The sequence below is a fragment of the Corvus hawaiiensis genome, chromosome 3, assembly GCF_020740725.1.
Source record: "Corvus hawaiiensis isolate bCorHaw1 chromosome 3, bCorHaw1.pri.cur, whole genome shotgun sequence".
Classification (NCBI taxonomy): Eukaryota; Metazoa; Chordata; class Aves; order Passeriformes; family Corvidae; genus Corvus; species Corvus hawaiiensis.
Window position 1 is genome coordinate 3898371 of NC_063215.1, and position 14387 is coordinate 3912757.

General features: G+C 43.8%; 1 protein-coding gene across 1 annotated transcript in view; it reads left to right on the forward strand.

Annotated features, from left to right (window-relative positions):
* Positions 1 to 578: 578 nt before the first annotated feature.
* The window catches only part of PKHD1 (PKHD1 ciliary IPT domain containing fibrocystin/polyductin), a 244172-nt gene continuing 230363 nt past the window's right edge, over positions 579 to 14387 (forward strand). The window contains exons 1-13 of the mRNA XM_048299521.1: positions 579 to 692; positions 1229 to 1379; positions 2441 to 2518; positions 3479 to 3623; positions 4086 to 4185; positions 6290 to 6347; positions 7197 to 7275; positions 9459 to 9533; positions 10206 to 10270; positions 10891 to 10930; positions 11760 to 11830; positions 13188 to 13289; positions 13937 to 14032. Coding sequence (XP_048155478.1) covers positions 1328 to 1379; positions 2441 to 2518; positions 3479 to 3623; positions 4086 to 4185; positions 6290 to 6347; positions 7197 to 7275; positions 9459 to 9533; positions 10206 to 10270; positions 10891 to 10930; positions 11760 to 11830; positions 13188 to 13289; positions 13937 to 14032 — 961 coding nt within the window. The 5' untranslated portion in view covers positions 579 to 692; positions 1229 to 1327. The remainder of the gene's footprint in view (positions 693 to 1228; positions 1380 to 2440; positions 2519 to 3478; positions 3624 to 4085; positions 4186 to 6289; positions 6348 to 7196; positions 7276 to 9458; positions 9534 to 10205; positions 10271 to 10890; positions 10931 to 11759; positions 11831 to 13187; positions 13290 to 13936; positions 14033 to 14387) is intronic.

Consider the following 14387-nt stretch of genomic DNA (forward strand, 5'->3'; position numbering starts at 1 on the left):
GTTCAGTGTCTGAGAAAGGCTGGATTGGGTCTTCCCAGCAGCTGAGGCTCTCCAGGGCATGAATGATAACACTGTGAGAGTCCACTGCCCTCTTTTCCACAGGGAATAGGACCTGCAGGGGTAAAGCTACTTTAGCAGTGATAAGGGATCCAAACACCCTTTGTGCAGAATTTCCAGCAGATGCTGTTGGGAATACCATGGAAAAATTGAAGTAAGAACATAAAAGGGAACCTTGAAGTCCACTTGCTTTGAAAGTCAGTCCCAGACTGAATATCAGCATATCAAGAAACCATTCCACCGTTTTTTCTGTCATGTTGTAGGAGGGAAAAAAAGAGGATAAAATGGATTCGTTGTCCTCTTGTTGGAAGCTCTAACCATATAATAATGGAAGAACAACCCCAGGTTACTCTTGTTATGGTTATTAAAGTCTTGGAACAAAACAGTTAATGGCAGCAAGCAGCTTAGGTTAATAATTAAGCACCCTCAATGGACAGCTCTGAGCTGTCTGTGACGGGATTTGAGCCTTTTGGGAAACTTGTCTGGTGGGTTTCAGCACTGGGCAGAGTGACTGACACAGCCCCAGCCTGAAACCTGTGGCAGAGCTGGTGCCAAAGGGATGGAGCCCTTGTGCTGGTATTGGAGCCCCTGCACTAAACTCATCAGAGGAATGGAGGAAGAACAAGTCAAATAAGGTAAGTAAAGCCAGAAAAAGTCCTTAAAAGAATAATAAAATTAAGTCTAAATGAAATTTTATGCATCTGCTTTGAAATGCAGCATTCACTTGCACCAGGGTGCTGGGCTCTGCCCTGTGCAAGTTGCAGTGTGTTAAAACGTGCAAGAAATTGTGTGAGAGTAGTTACAGTAGGTCTTGTGGTACAATAAACAGTAGAAACCAGGTTGGATGAGGCTTGGAGCAACCTGGTCTGATGGAAGGTGTCCCCCTCCATGGCAGGGGGTTGGAACTGGGTGATCTTTAAGGTCTCTTCCAACCAAAACCATTTTGTGATTTAAAAATGTGGCTAAATTAATTTATCCTTGGGTTTTTTTCCATACTAGTACAAAACCCAGGGTGAAGGCAGGAGAAGTTGATGGTCTATCTTTAAACGTTAGAACAGTTCCTGACATGCGTGATATCTCTTGCTATGATAGCAAGTAAGACCTGGTCTGCAAGTACTCAAATGTTTATTTCTTAAATTATTAGAAGAGTTCACAGCTGTTGCTCCCACAGGTTTGCAGTGAGAAGAAACAACACAGATGGGGTTTGTTTAAAAGTTACAGGGGAGGTCCTGGAGCCAGACTCTTGTGAATTCCTCATCCAACATTGAAGATGAACCTTTGGAGAACATTCCTGCTGAGTGCTGGGCTGGTATTCTTGGCAGGTGGGTGAGGGAGAGGTGCTGTCTCCAACCACACCTGTAAAATCCAGTGGGGATTGGATACAGACAGCCTGTGAGACGTAGAGAAGAACCCCTAAAATGCATTGAAAACTATGGGATATTGGCTGTGGCACACTGGACATTGTCCACCCTTATTATTGGTTTTCCTTGGCATTATTTCCTTATCCACAGGGGAGATTTCTGGATTAGTGTTTTGTTCTCTGTGTTCTACCTGGGTTCACGTCATACCTATTGTTTTTTGTTCACTTGGTAATAAATATGTCACTCTCTGCATGTTGATAGTAAGGGTTCATGATGCAAAAGTGTCCAATATTGCTTTGGTGATCAATACTGATGTGGAGTCAGATAGCATTCAAACAGCTAAGAAGTTGGAAATCTCCTAAAATGTTAATCAGAAAACTGGATATTGCTGTAAAATGACTTCTGGAAAATTCTGGTCAGTGGCTGCATAAAAAGAAGCCAAGTACTGGTTCATCTCTCAGCTTCAGAGAACGAGGGTACCCAAAATAAATCCTAAATTATCTTAGGAATTTGGTACCTCTATGAAAGGCAGGGCATAGCAGGTTATAGGTGACTTAACATCATGAAGCAGGAGCTCTTTTCCAGGCCTGTATGTCTTTCCTGAAGACTTCAGAAAGAAATTGCTGGACAGGCTTTGTTGCAGCCAGAAAAGGATATATTTTGTAGGCAGCCTTAATTTTGGTAGGGTGCACAGAAGTCAGCAAACACATTTCTTTGAGAGATGAAGGAATAAACATTAGGTTTATCATCTTTAATTCTTGAGGAGGACAGGAAGCTCAGGCTGCAGCTTGGTCCACCCTGAGGGCATCAACATCTCCGTGAGGGGAGCTGTAAAGGGGGGAGAGAGGTGGGGGGAAAAGGGTGGGCAACATGATTACTTTGGATAACTGAGAAGGAGAAATGAAATGAAGGGTGGGGTAGCAGGAAGACCTCTCTCAGATCACTCTGTGTCTCATCCTGAATAAGGCACTTTAGATGTTTGCATTTCCCTTCAGCCTGATGGAGCTGGTTTGGTTTTGCAGGGACAGCCTTGGGATCACTCGTCAAGCCCCATGAGGGCAGCATTGCTGGAGGAACATGGATTACCCTCACTCTGGATGGTGAGTTTTAAATCCTTATGAAGAACGTGTTGAACTACAATCTGAGAAAGTTTTGATTGGAAGGGACCTGAAATCTCCTCTCATTCCAGCCCCTGCCGTGGGCAGGGACACCTTCCACTAGACCAGGTTGCTCCAAGCCCTGTCCAGCCTGCCCTTGAACACTTCCAGGGATGTAAAATTAACAGATAATCAGCTCCCTTCTGAGGCTTGTGGTTGGAGTGACAAACCCTACCCAACAGAGCCATAGTCTGTGACACTCATAGCATGAAATCAGCTTGAAATGATCACTTCATAAGCTATTGCTGAAGTTTTATTTCTAAGCAGCAGAAGTCCAAATGTTTACCTTATTTGTTTTTTTTTTCCTTAAATTTTATCTTACATTCTGCAGATATAGGGCTAGAAATTTCTTCCCTGCTCCTGCCCTCTTATTGAAGAAAAGTTAAAAATCTGCTCCCTTCATATGTCCTGTGATGCTGGAGCTTTTCAAACTCTATGAGGAACATGAGATCTAAGTAAAAATCACTGAAACTGATAAGCCATGTCCATGTGGGTCCAAAACCAAAGCTTGGTCTGTTTTTTCACAGTGATGAATATTTATTCATTGGGAAGAGAGTTGGTTTCTGAAGCAGCTCCATGGTCATTAGCTGGCACAGGCTGCCCAGGGCAGTGGTAGAGTCACCAGGGGGATTTAAAAGATGTGTGGAAGTGCACTTGGGGACATGTTTTTTACCTTTCCAATTCTCTCCCCCATCCCCCTGGGAGAAAAGTGAGTGAGCTAAGTTGACTGCTGGGGTTAAACCACCACAACATGAAATTACATAAATATGATTTTAAAAAACCTGGTCGAGGGCTCTAAGCACTATTCCTAGAGAAGCTGGGTTGTACCTCCAAAAATGTTTGTTGTGAGACTGGGAGTGATCCTGTCCTCACAGAGCTCTTCTGATTGACTTTCTTGCTTAGGCTCAACAGCCCTCCAGGTAGAATCTCTCTCTCCAGCCAGTGCATCCCAGCTGGAGGTGTCCCTGGTGAATCCAGACCTGCCCAGACTGCCGTGTGATGTCTCTCCTCTGTTTTTGGAGTTGCCCAGTATAAGGTGCAGAACAAGGTATGATCCATGGTTAGGCTGTGGGTGAGACCTTGCCCTTTGTCAAACAGAACCCTCATTTTTGTTCAGTGTCTGCCCATTAATTACGGACCAGGATCAAGACGCCCTGCAGATCCAGGCAGCCCTGGGTCATTTTATTACTAATGAATAATGATTATTGTCTGTGCATGTCTAATGAGAATGTCTGTGTTCTATATTAGCATTAATTTGGGTAGGGTTCTGATGTCCTGTCACCTTCTGTGCTTAACTGTGATTTCTTGCTGTGCTTTCACATGTCTTTTAAATTATTGTTTTAGAGTTTGGGTTCATATGTGTGAAGTTTGGGCTGACAGTGTAAAGCTCCTTTGCTCTATTGAAGCCTCGGTGGACTTGCTGAGATTGGAGACCCTGTGAAGGTCCTGGCATTTTGTAAACACAATCTAAATAAAAATAATATAATATTACACATTTTCTTCCATCTAGGTCTTCACCCCAGGAGGGTTTGTACTACGTGGAGGTGATGTTTAAAGGACATGTGATTAACAACCTGACTGAGGTGGAGAAAGGGAACTATTCTTTCAAGGTAATCACCAAGCAAGTGCAGAAGTGAGGATAAAGAATTCGAGGTATTGAAGGGAATCAAGCTTCAACGTTGTGTCACAGGAAATACATTGAAATGGATGGAATCATGGAATGGTTTGGATTGGAAGGGGCCTCTAAGACCATTCAGTTCCAACCCTAAGCTAAAGAAAGATGGGGGGAGACTTTTTCAAGGGCATGTTAGAGACGAAACCAGGGAGAGTGGCTTCAAACTGAGAGAGTAGGTTTAGACTAGATGTTTGGAAAAAACTCTTTACTGTAATGATGGTGAGGCCCTGGCACGGGTTGCTCAGAGAAGCTGTGGCTGCCCCATTCCTGGAAGTGTTCAAGGCCAGGTTGGGCTTGGAGCAACGTGGGATAATGGAAGTTGTCCCTGCCCATGGCAGGGAGTGGGACTGGATGATATTTAAGGTCCCTTCCAACACTAACCATTCTGTGGTTCTGTGATCTCTCGGGGAGCAGAATCCTTAACCATGACTGTGTGCTTTGGGATAAGGCCTGGTGTGTTTGGAAGTCACATCCCACCTCTGTGCTAACTTTGAGCAAGAAAACCCAGCGTTTTCAGTAAATTGCACATTAAAGCTAAAGAACCATCGGGTGGTTCAGCTAGCTTAGAGAGCTGATGAAAAATCACCAGGGGATGCTGTTAATGAGGCACATTCCAAGCTAAATAAACCACAATGTGTCTCTTTGTTTTGAGGCTGGGACCTGGGAGCTACGCATATTAAAAATTAATTTTGCCTCCTCGTTAGATTGAAAAAGCTGCTGCAGGCAGCAACAAGTCTGAGCAGCTCACAAGTCTTGTGTCAGCCAGGGGCCCCAATTTCATGCTTCTTTTGGCTTCTTTCTCCACATCTTCTCCAGCCTGGGGTATGGTGTCATGTTGCCTTTGCTCCCCAGAAGTGGACATTGCTGGAGGAAATTTGTGGCTGCTCATTCATTTTTGTCATGACTGGGAGCAGGAGGAAAGGCAAAGGCTGAGCTCTGAAAGGGAATGGGCTTCAAGGAAAGCTTAGGAAAAAAACCATGGCATATGCAGTGCTATCTTGGAATTAATACAAAAAATTAATTTTTAATGATATTTATTGGGCTGTCAGCAGCATCTCTAAGTGCCAGTGAGGACATGAGGGTGTTCATAAAGAGATGGGGAAGATGAGCGTGTCCAAAAAAGGATGGACACACAAGTCTGGAGCACAAGTTTGATGAGGAGCAACTAGGGGGACTCAGCCTGGGCAAAAGGAGGCTCAGGGAGGACCTTCTCACTCTCCACAGCTCCTTGACAGGAGGATGCAGCCAGGTGGCAGTTGGTCTCTGCTTCCAAGTTACAAGACACAGGACAAGAAAATTGCCTCAAGTTGCACCAGGGGAGGTTTAGGTTGGATATTAGGGAAAATTTCTTCCCCAAAGGATTGTCAAACACCAGGGCATTGATGTCTTCACCACTCCTAAAGGGATTTAAAAGATGTGTAGATGTGGCACTTGGGGACATGGTTTAGTGAATTTAGCAGTGTTGGATTAATGGTTGGACTTGATGATTTTCAAGGTTTTTTTTCCTCAGTGGCCAAGGTAGTGCTTTCCCAAAGAAATCTCTGTTGTATTGCTGTAAGATGGACCAATACAAGGTCTTTTTTTGCTCCACTGCTTTAGGGTACCCAACAAACTTGATAAAGGGTGACTGAAGTATTTCACATCTGTGATGATGAAATAGTTCTAAAGGATATACTACTGGGAAAAAAAATGGTGTCAAAATTCAAGATAAAATTCAGGTTTTCACTTCAACTAAAGCATGACTTAGAAATCTGATATTGTATTAAAGTGTATCTTCTGACACTGGAACAAGCCAGGGTGGGCAATTTGAGCACAAGAGAGGAGGTAAAACCAGCTTTAACCCAGGCTCTGAAAGGCAAGGGGGTAAGAAGGGAATATTTCTCCTTACTCCCTTCCCAGAGCAGGATTCTGCTTCAAAGATCAGACCTGGAGTGTGACTCTGAAATACAGCTGCTGGTGGGGTGTGAGCAATGCACCATCAGGAGGAGTTGGACTGCTGCAGAAAAAGCTGCCATTTCACTACAGATTTCTCTTTGCAGTTCTCAGCCAAGCAGACACCTGTGATTTACCAAATTAATCCATCATCTGGCACCCCAGGTACAGGACCTTTCTTTAATCTGTACTGCCATACAGACCTTTTGCTTATTGGGGCTTTAGATCAGATTTCAAAGTTACGTGAGAAGTCATTCGCTGGTTTTAGTCTGAAAAATTAGCTGCAATAGGCCAGATTTTTTTCCCTATTTCTGTTATTTTTGCATATCCAGGTTTCTTTAGAGAAAATTGAAAGTTTGATCCTCAAAGTCACGATTAATCAAAAGATTTTGGTCTCTCAAGAGTTCAGTCAGACACTTGAATGATCAGATTGCACAGATGATTCTCAGTCTAAGTCAGTCCTTAATTTCCAATTATTTTCAGGTGTAGTTCATCCCTAGATTCTCATGCCTCGCTTTAGGGTGTCAGTATGAAGGTTTCTGTGTGTACGCTGGATGTTTCACCTCCCAGTGTGAGTGAAGAGCAGGAGAATAATCTGGCCACAGATATGCCGAAGTCCTGCTTTAGACCTTCACCCTGTCTGGTGTACAAATGATGTAATTTTGGTTGTCTCATGAGGTTCTACAGTGGAACTGGGTGAGAGTGTGGGGTTTGGTTAACAAAAGAGTTGAGGAAAAATTGTCAACTCAGTGCAAATACAGATCTGCAAAAAAAAAATTGGAATGAATTTGGGTTTTTTGGTGGGGAACAAAGACATATGCTTCGAGAAAAGTGAATGAAGTGCAAAATCATCTTGAGCCAAGGTAAAAGCTGAGAGTACCTTCAGTGCAGGCAGCTAGGAATCTCTGCAACATTCATGAAGGCCACAAATTCCTTTTGTTCAGCTCAGAAAATCTGCAAGTAAGTTCTCTGCTTTTAAAAGACTCTCTTCAATTTCCATTTCCTCTTAAACAGGAAATTTAATACAGATTCATGGGAAGACAATTGCTGGCACATATGATACCCTGGACTTCAACGTGGATTATATTGATGGGTAATTACGAACACTCAGCTATCTTCTGCAGTCCCTGTAAATTGGTATTTCTTCCATCAGCCTCCTCGACAGCAATAAATTGCAACCAGTTGGCCCAGAATTGCCATTTGCTTCCTTTGTGGTTTATTGCAGCTCATGAGTTGGGCTCCAGCAAACTTTGTTAATCTAATTGCAACTGGTCCATTAAGCTGGTTGGTTTGTTTACTGGCAGCACAGTCAATCACAGCTCAGTGTGAATTATACTGTAATTGCAACTGGCTGCTGTAGATTTTATTTTGGCTAGCAAATTAAAATTTAACTAATTAAAATAATATCAGAGCCAAAAAGTTAAATAAATTTTCCCCTTTCCATTTGCATTTTTTTTTTTCGAAAAAAAAATATTAGTTTGAAGCTAATGCTCTGGTGAGCCAGAAGACTAAAGAGGAGTATTTTGAGACAAAAGCTTTGTTTTTCACTGCTTTAAACACTCTGTAGTTGTTTTCTTGTTCTCAAATGTTTGATATTTTTTTAAATGTTTTTTCTGTGGTTGCGTGCAACAGAGAAAAGCAGGTAGGTTTAAAAAAACCCCTTATTTTAGGACAGCAGCCCCTTTAAGCACAGTGAATCCAAAATGAGCATCGACACTGTCCTGCTGTGTGTCATATGTATCTCCATATGTATGGATATGTTATCAAATGTTAATTTATGATTTCTGTGCCAACGGCAGCGAAGAACTAAGACCAGGTAAGTATTTTAAAGATAAACTATTTATCCATAGTTACTCTGCTGGCAGCTTAAGGCTCATTTCAGGAGCCAGGAAAGGTGTGTATTCTTGGTAGCTAGAAATTTTAGTTGAAGCATCAGATATTTAACCACTAGATGCTTTTAATGACTTTTCAGGCTGAAAGGAAATGCCCTTCCTAAGTGATTAAACTCCCTGCTGGCATGAAGGAAAGCCAGTGCAGATTCCTGCCATGCCATCCCTACACTGTGCCCATCAGCATCCTTTGTTTGGTATCAATTATTGTTTTACCTGCCTCTGGTGGAGCTGTGGAACCTTTGATCAGAGGCAAGAAAGGCTGCTCTGTCTGAGTGCAGGCTGGACGTGCCTGCAGTGCTCTGCTGTCAGATTACTCATTTACAGCTCAACCTTACCAAAAGGAAATGGCCTCAAAATCCCAGCATACCAGACAGGTTCCCTTTGTAGCTTCACATGAATAATTTGCCCATTTTTGGTGTGTTAGGAAATACGTACCAGGTGGGGACTTGGACTTGACCAGAGCAGTCTATCACTCAGTCACGCTGATTCGGGATGTGGAGCAAAAAAAAGGAATGGGTTTTATACTTTCAAGTGTGTTCTGCACCTTTCTCCATGCTTTGTATGGGATGCACTGGTCCAGTGATGCTGAGCAAACATTTGGCAGCACTGATTTTTTTTCTTCCTTAAAAGGAAAGGTTCTCAATATCAGCCACCTGTATTAATAAAAGCAAACTCTTTTAGTAAAGCCTCATAAAATTGCACTCTGAAACATGGACCATAGAAAGCTGCACTGTGAGGGATGGGTCATCACAAAGTGTTTGCATTACAGGTCTTTACCTATTTCCTTTAATTGCCTGTTAATTCTCAAGGAATCGTTGCCAGCCTTTGCTTATTCTGCTAATTATTCTGAATTTATTCCTCTCACCTGCTTCTTCCTGTCCAGTGGAAGGTGTCCCATATCGATTCTTTAAGGAACAGATATTTAAATTTGTTGTTGTCAGGGACTTGGGTGATTTCTGCCAGAAGTTGTTTATAATGCTTTTCCTCAATGAAATAAAGAAGAGGCTGAGCTGCGTCTTGACTGTACTTGCTGTAGTTGATGCTGCCCTGCTGGTTTTGGAAGGTGTGGGTGGGTATTGTCCTTCTGGAGCTCAGCCTTGCCCTCAGGGAGGAGGGATTGGATCATTCAGAGCTGGCATGGGGTGTCTCCAAGAGGGTCCTGCTGCACTCTCACAGAGGTGCAGCTCCCACAGTATTTGGGGAACATACTTGGCAGGTGCATAGATGAGGGATTAGGGCTTGTCCCGTTTTCTAGAAGGTTAATAAATATTAGAAACAAGTGGGGGAAAATTCCTGTCCCTTGGGAAAATATTGGCTGCTAATTTTAACAGATTAGCTTTTCATCTCTATCACATCATATCTTTCCTATTGATTTTTTGCCCAGGCCAGCTGTTCTTACATCAGAAGGAGATGGATGGACCAGTCTCTGCTCTTTTGCTGACAGGAGAGCTGGAAGCATGTCAGTCCTTGACTTACTTTGGGTTTGTGTTGGTGCAAGGGCTCAGCACAGCTTGTGCACAAAAAAATTTGTGGCTTTTGGAGGAACTCTTCTGCTTTGTTCTAAAGTTGGGAGAGACCCTGAGTTTTGGTCTGTGATGGGGTGGGTGAGGGCTGCTGGCTTTCTGCAGCCTCAGCCACTCAAATGTAAATGCGAGTTAATGACAGGAATTGTGTCATTCCACGACTCCAGAGGGTTGATGCAATGCCAGCATATCTGTTTTACTTGCTGCCTGCTCCTTCTTACAGTTTACGAACCTGCAGAGGAGCAAACAGAAGGGAAACGTTTTTGTCCTTCAATTCACCTTCCCCTTGTTCCTGCTCAGCTTTTTTACTTCAAATGGGACTTCTCAAGGTCACAAATAGCATCAGCTTCTAGAAATAGGTATAAAGGAGCCAAGCTGGAGCACTGCTGCTGGGAGACATCCTCCTAAGCCGCTGAACTCTTCATCATTAGTGTGAAGATGGGTTGTTCCTCTCCTGTCTCACCTGCTTCACTCTAATGTTTCTAGAGACAGCAAACCATTACCAGCTTGGTTGTATAAGCCCACATCCTCTATAGGTTAGTTGATTCTACTATATTTTACTTGTTTTTTGCTCCCAAGGCTCAGTGAAGTCCTTTGTCTCTCCACAGTTACCCTATCCATGCAAAGGATGGACTGGGGACCCTGCAGTGCCAGGTGGAAGGGAACCACATAGGTTGGTGAAAAGGGGTCAAAAACACCGGTTTCTGTCATTCCCAAAACTCCAGAGGATGGAGGGAGGGTGTCAGTCAGTCAGGAGTTTCTGTTCTCTCTCCGAAGTTGGGAATGTGGCTCAGGGCTGAGTCCATAAAAACTGTTTCAGATCAAGGCTTGCCAGCCTTCAGCACAGCCCCTGCCATGGTTTGTGTCCTCTGCACAGCCTGGGACAACATGAAGGGAACCCATGACGTGGTGTGGGCATTGCTGGCAGCAACAGTGTGATTTGGGGTCCTTGCTCAGTTTCCTACTTTAATTCTTCTTGTCTGTGGTGGACCTTCCCTTTAGTGCTTTATTAGAGGAATAAATTGGGTGTTCCCTTCTATTCACAATCTCTCCGGTAGCAGGTTGGATCCCTTTCATTTTTCCTCCATGCACTCTGAAGAAGTTTCTGATTTCTTGTGGAGGCTTTGAGCTCCAGCCTTCCTGTTTCGGAAAGGTATTGTGAGTTAAATATGTAAAACAGACTTTCCTTACTGTTGTAAGGGAGGGAGAATCAGGCCTAGGGAACCAGGACAAGGCTTGGGAGGATGCACTCCATACTCTGCCTTAAAACATCATCACTTTTCTCTCCCCCAGGGTCCCACAATGTCAGCTTCTCGGTGTTTAACAAAGGAAAGTGAGTGAAATAATCTTTTCTCTCTTTTTCTCTGGTTTTGCATGGGGATAGAGCTGCATTTGAGTCCAGGATGAGTGAATGATGTCTTTCCTGAATCATGTGTTTTGTTGCTTAGAAATAAGGTTTTGTTATCTTGAGAAGATGGTTGTCAGATTTGGAATGAAATGGGAGAATGTTTCTCCCCAAAGTATTTCCACTTCGGTGTTTTATACTCTACCTTCCGTGTCCAAAGCATAAGACATCTTATCTTGGAAAAGGGGGAATGGCTGAAGGAGGATTGGTTCGGATTGGATGTTAGGGAGAAATTCTTACCTGTGAGGGCAGTGAGGCCCTGGCACAGGGTGCCCATAAAAGCTGTGGCTGCCCCTGGATCCCTGGAAGTTTCCAAGGCCAGGTTGGAGGGGCTTGGAGCAAGCTGGGATAGTGGAAGGTGTCCCTGCCCACGGCAGGGGGTGGAATGAGGTGAGCTTTAAGGTCCCTTCCCACTCAAGCCATTCTGTGATTCTGTGATCTGTTAAAACTAGCTAAATAAAATCTTTTCACCTTGCTATTCATCCAAATGGGAAAGAATTTAACCATAAAAGGAAGTGAAAATAGGTTCTGACCATGTCAAAACATACTTTACAATGTGTTAGTACTTCTAATAAAGTGTTTCAGCCATGTAATGGGGTCTCATGAATCAATGCCTCAATGTGCTGGTGAAAGGAGTTGTTGGAGCTTGCAGAAATGTTCCACTGCTCCTCTGGAGAGTGAGTGTCCAGCTCTTCCAAATGAAGTTCTGCTTTTATTTACACAGCCCAGGATCTCTCAGGTGTTTTCTCTCTTGCAGGTCAGCAGTGCACAAAGGTGCTTGGCTCATCAGTGCCAAGCAGGAGCTTTTCCTGTATCAAACTCATCCAGGTATTCACTGATCCTCCTCGCTGGCTGCACTGTCTTCCAGCAGTTCCAGTGTGGTCTAAGAAAAGGCCTCTCACTGTTGCTTTTCCCAGGGATTTAATCATGTTTTGTCCTCATTTTGGTGTTCCACTCCCCTGGTAAGGGCTTGACTAAGCAAAAAGCTGCAGATCAAAAATGATGAGATAACCAGATTTGTGTGCATTGTTCCTTGTCCTGTCAGATTAGTTATAGACTTGAGGTATTGCTCATAGAAAAACTTTTCCCCCTTAAATCACTCTGTATTTTGGTAAGGCTGAAATTTTGGAAATGCAGACCTCAGGATGAGAACTCCCACATCAGCTACAGGGAGGACATGATGTTCAGCTACTCCAAAAATTAAATTCTGGTAAAGTGGATAATGGCAGAGTGCTGCACCATTCATTAAAAAAATTATTTAAGATACATAAAAATTAATCTACACGTGACAGTTCAAGATGCTTTGTGGGCAACACTTTGTTAAGAACGGTAATTTTGTGTCTTTATTTACAATTTAAGGCAGAGTAAAATGAAATAACTCTGCATGCAGTTGGCTGTGGGCAGAACACAAGCAGAAAGATCTTCTAGATCTGCCCCATAGAGGGTACTGTGCTAGTCAGCAGCCAATATTGTCCAATTAATGTTTCAATACCAGATGAATTAACAAAAAAGAAGCAGGTATAGGCCAAAATCCCTCACCTTTTTCTTGTTAGTCTTTTTTTTTTTTTTCAGAGCTATACAAGTAGAACTGGGTGGTTAAATCAGAACATGAGCGCAAAGTGGGTAAATGTCATGAAAGAGAAAAATAATTTTCCTGTGGAATGGCACAACTGTAACAGATAAAATCCTGAAAGGATCTCATGGTCATGATGTGGAAACTCAGATGTTCAGCTCCCTCCATTTGTCCCTGAAGTCTGAGGGGTGATTGGAACGTGTGGTAGCATTGAAACCTCAGGGCTAAATTGAGAAGTGAGTCAGAGAAGGTCAAAAGGATTAAAACAGTTTTAATTCTGTTTTTTTTTTTTTTTTTTGTTGGTTTTTTTTTGCAGAGCTCCTCGATAGCATGGAATAGAGCAGTTTGCAATCTGAGCATGACACATGCAGCCACTGCTGAGTAACAGCCCAAGCATTGCAGTGTTTCCCCTGTCATGTGGCCAAATTATCCATGTTGTTCATTCCTGGTGTCATCACAGAGGCTGCCAAAAAAAGGGATCAGTGAGATGCTGGTTTCACTCACAGGAGCCTCTCTGGCTGGAAGCAGTGCAAGTGCACTGCAGGCTTTCCCAGAAATGGGGCTGGGATTAGCCTCTGAAAGGCTCAGATCCTCCTTTTCCTTCCCTTGCAGAGATATTATCTGTGTTCCCAGCTGGAGGGAGCCTGGGAGGGGGCACTGATCTCACTGTCACCGGGGATTTCTTTGAGGAGCCAGTGCAGGTCACTGCTGCAGGTAACAGAAGAAATATGTGGGGGTTTTTTTTGTTGTTTTCTTTTTTGTTATTTTTTTTTAATTCCAGTTTGGCCCTGACCACAAACCCCAAGCGATGTTCAGGGATACCAATGTGGGAATTGTAGGACTCACCCCTGGGAAGGTCCAGTTTTTCTGACTGTGGGAAAGAACTGTTCTGTTTTCTGGTAGTACCAGCCCAGGGTTGCAGCAAAGTGTGGACCCTTTTGGGAACAAGGTGGATGCAGGGGATTCTGCCTCTCTGCTCCAGTGAGACCCCACCCAGAGTACCACATCCAGGGTCCTCAGCACGAGAAAAACATGGATCTCTTGGAGTGAGTCCAGAGGAGGGACACAAAAATGATCAGAGGGATAGAACACCTCTACTATAAGGAAAGGCTGAGACAGATGAGGCTGTTCAGATTGGAGAAAAGAAGGCTCCAAGGAGACCTTGGAGCACCTAAAGGAGCTCCAACAGAACAACCTGGTCTAGTGGAAGGTGTCCCTGTACATGGAAAGGCGTGGAACTACTTGTTTGTAAGGTCCCTTCCAACGCAAACCATTCCATGACTCTAAGATGGGTTTATGCTGTGGCTCAGCTGTGTTTCCAAGTTTCCCATGGCACATTTGTCTCCTTTCCCGGCTGGCAGGTGTTCCCTGTAAGGTCAAGCACGTCTCTCCCTGGGAAATCAAATGCACCACTGGGCCTGTTGGCAAGGGCAGGAGACCTGGTGTCCCCCAGCCAGGTAAGGTGTTCAACTGAAGCTCCAAACTAGCAAATACACACAGAAATGCAGTGCAGAAACCTTTTGGTGCTGAATGCAATCAAGAAACAGGGCTTTCCAAAAGATTGTCTGCTTTGACATCAAGCCAGTTTCTTTTGGGGTGGGTAGGGAAGGGGACTACAAATAATCCAAAGGCTGGAGCACCTCTGCTATGAGGAAAGATACATGAGAGAGCTGGGGTTGTCCAGCCCAGAGAAAAGAAGGCTCCAGGGAGACCTGAGAGCCCCTTCCAGTGCCTAAAGGGGGCTTTCAGAAATATGGGGATAAACTTTTATTCGGGACTGTAGTGATAGGACAGGGGGTGATGTTTTTTAAA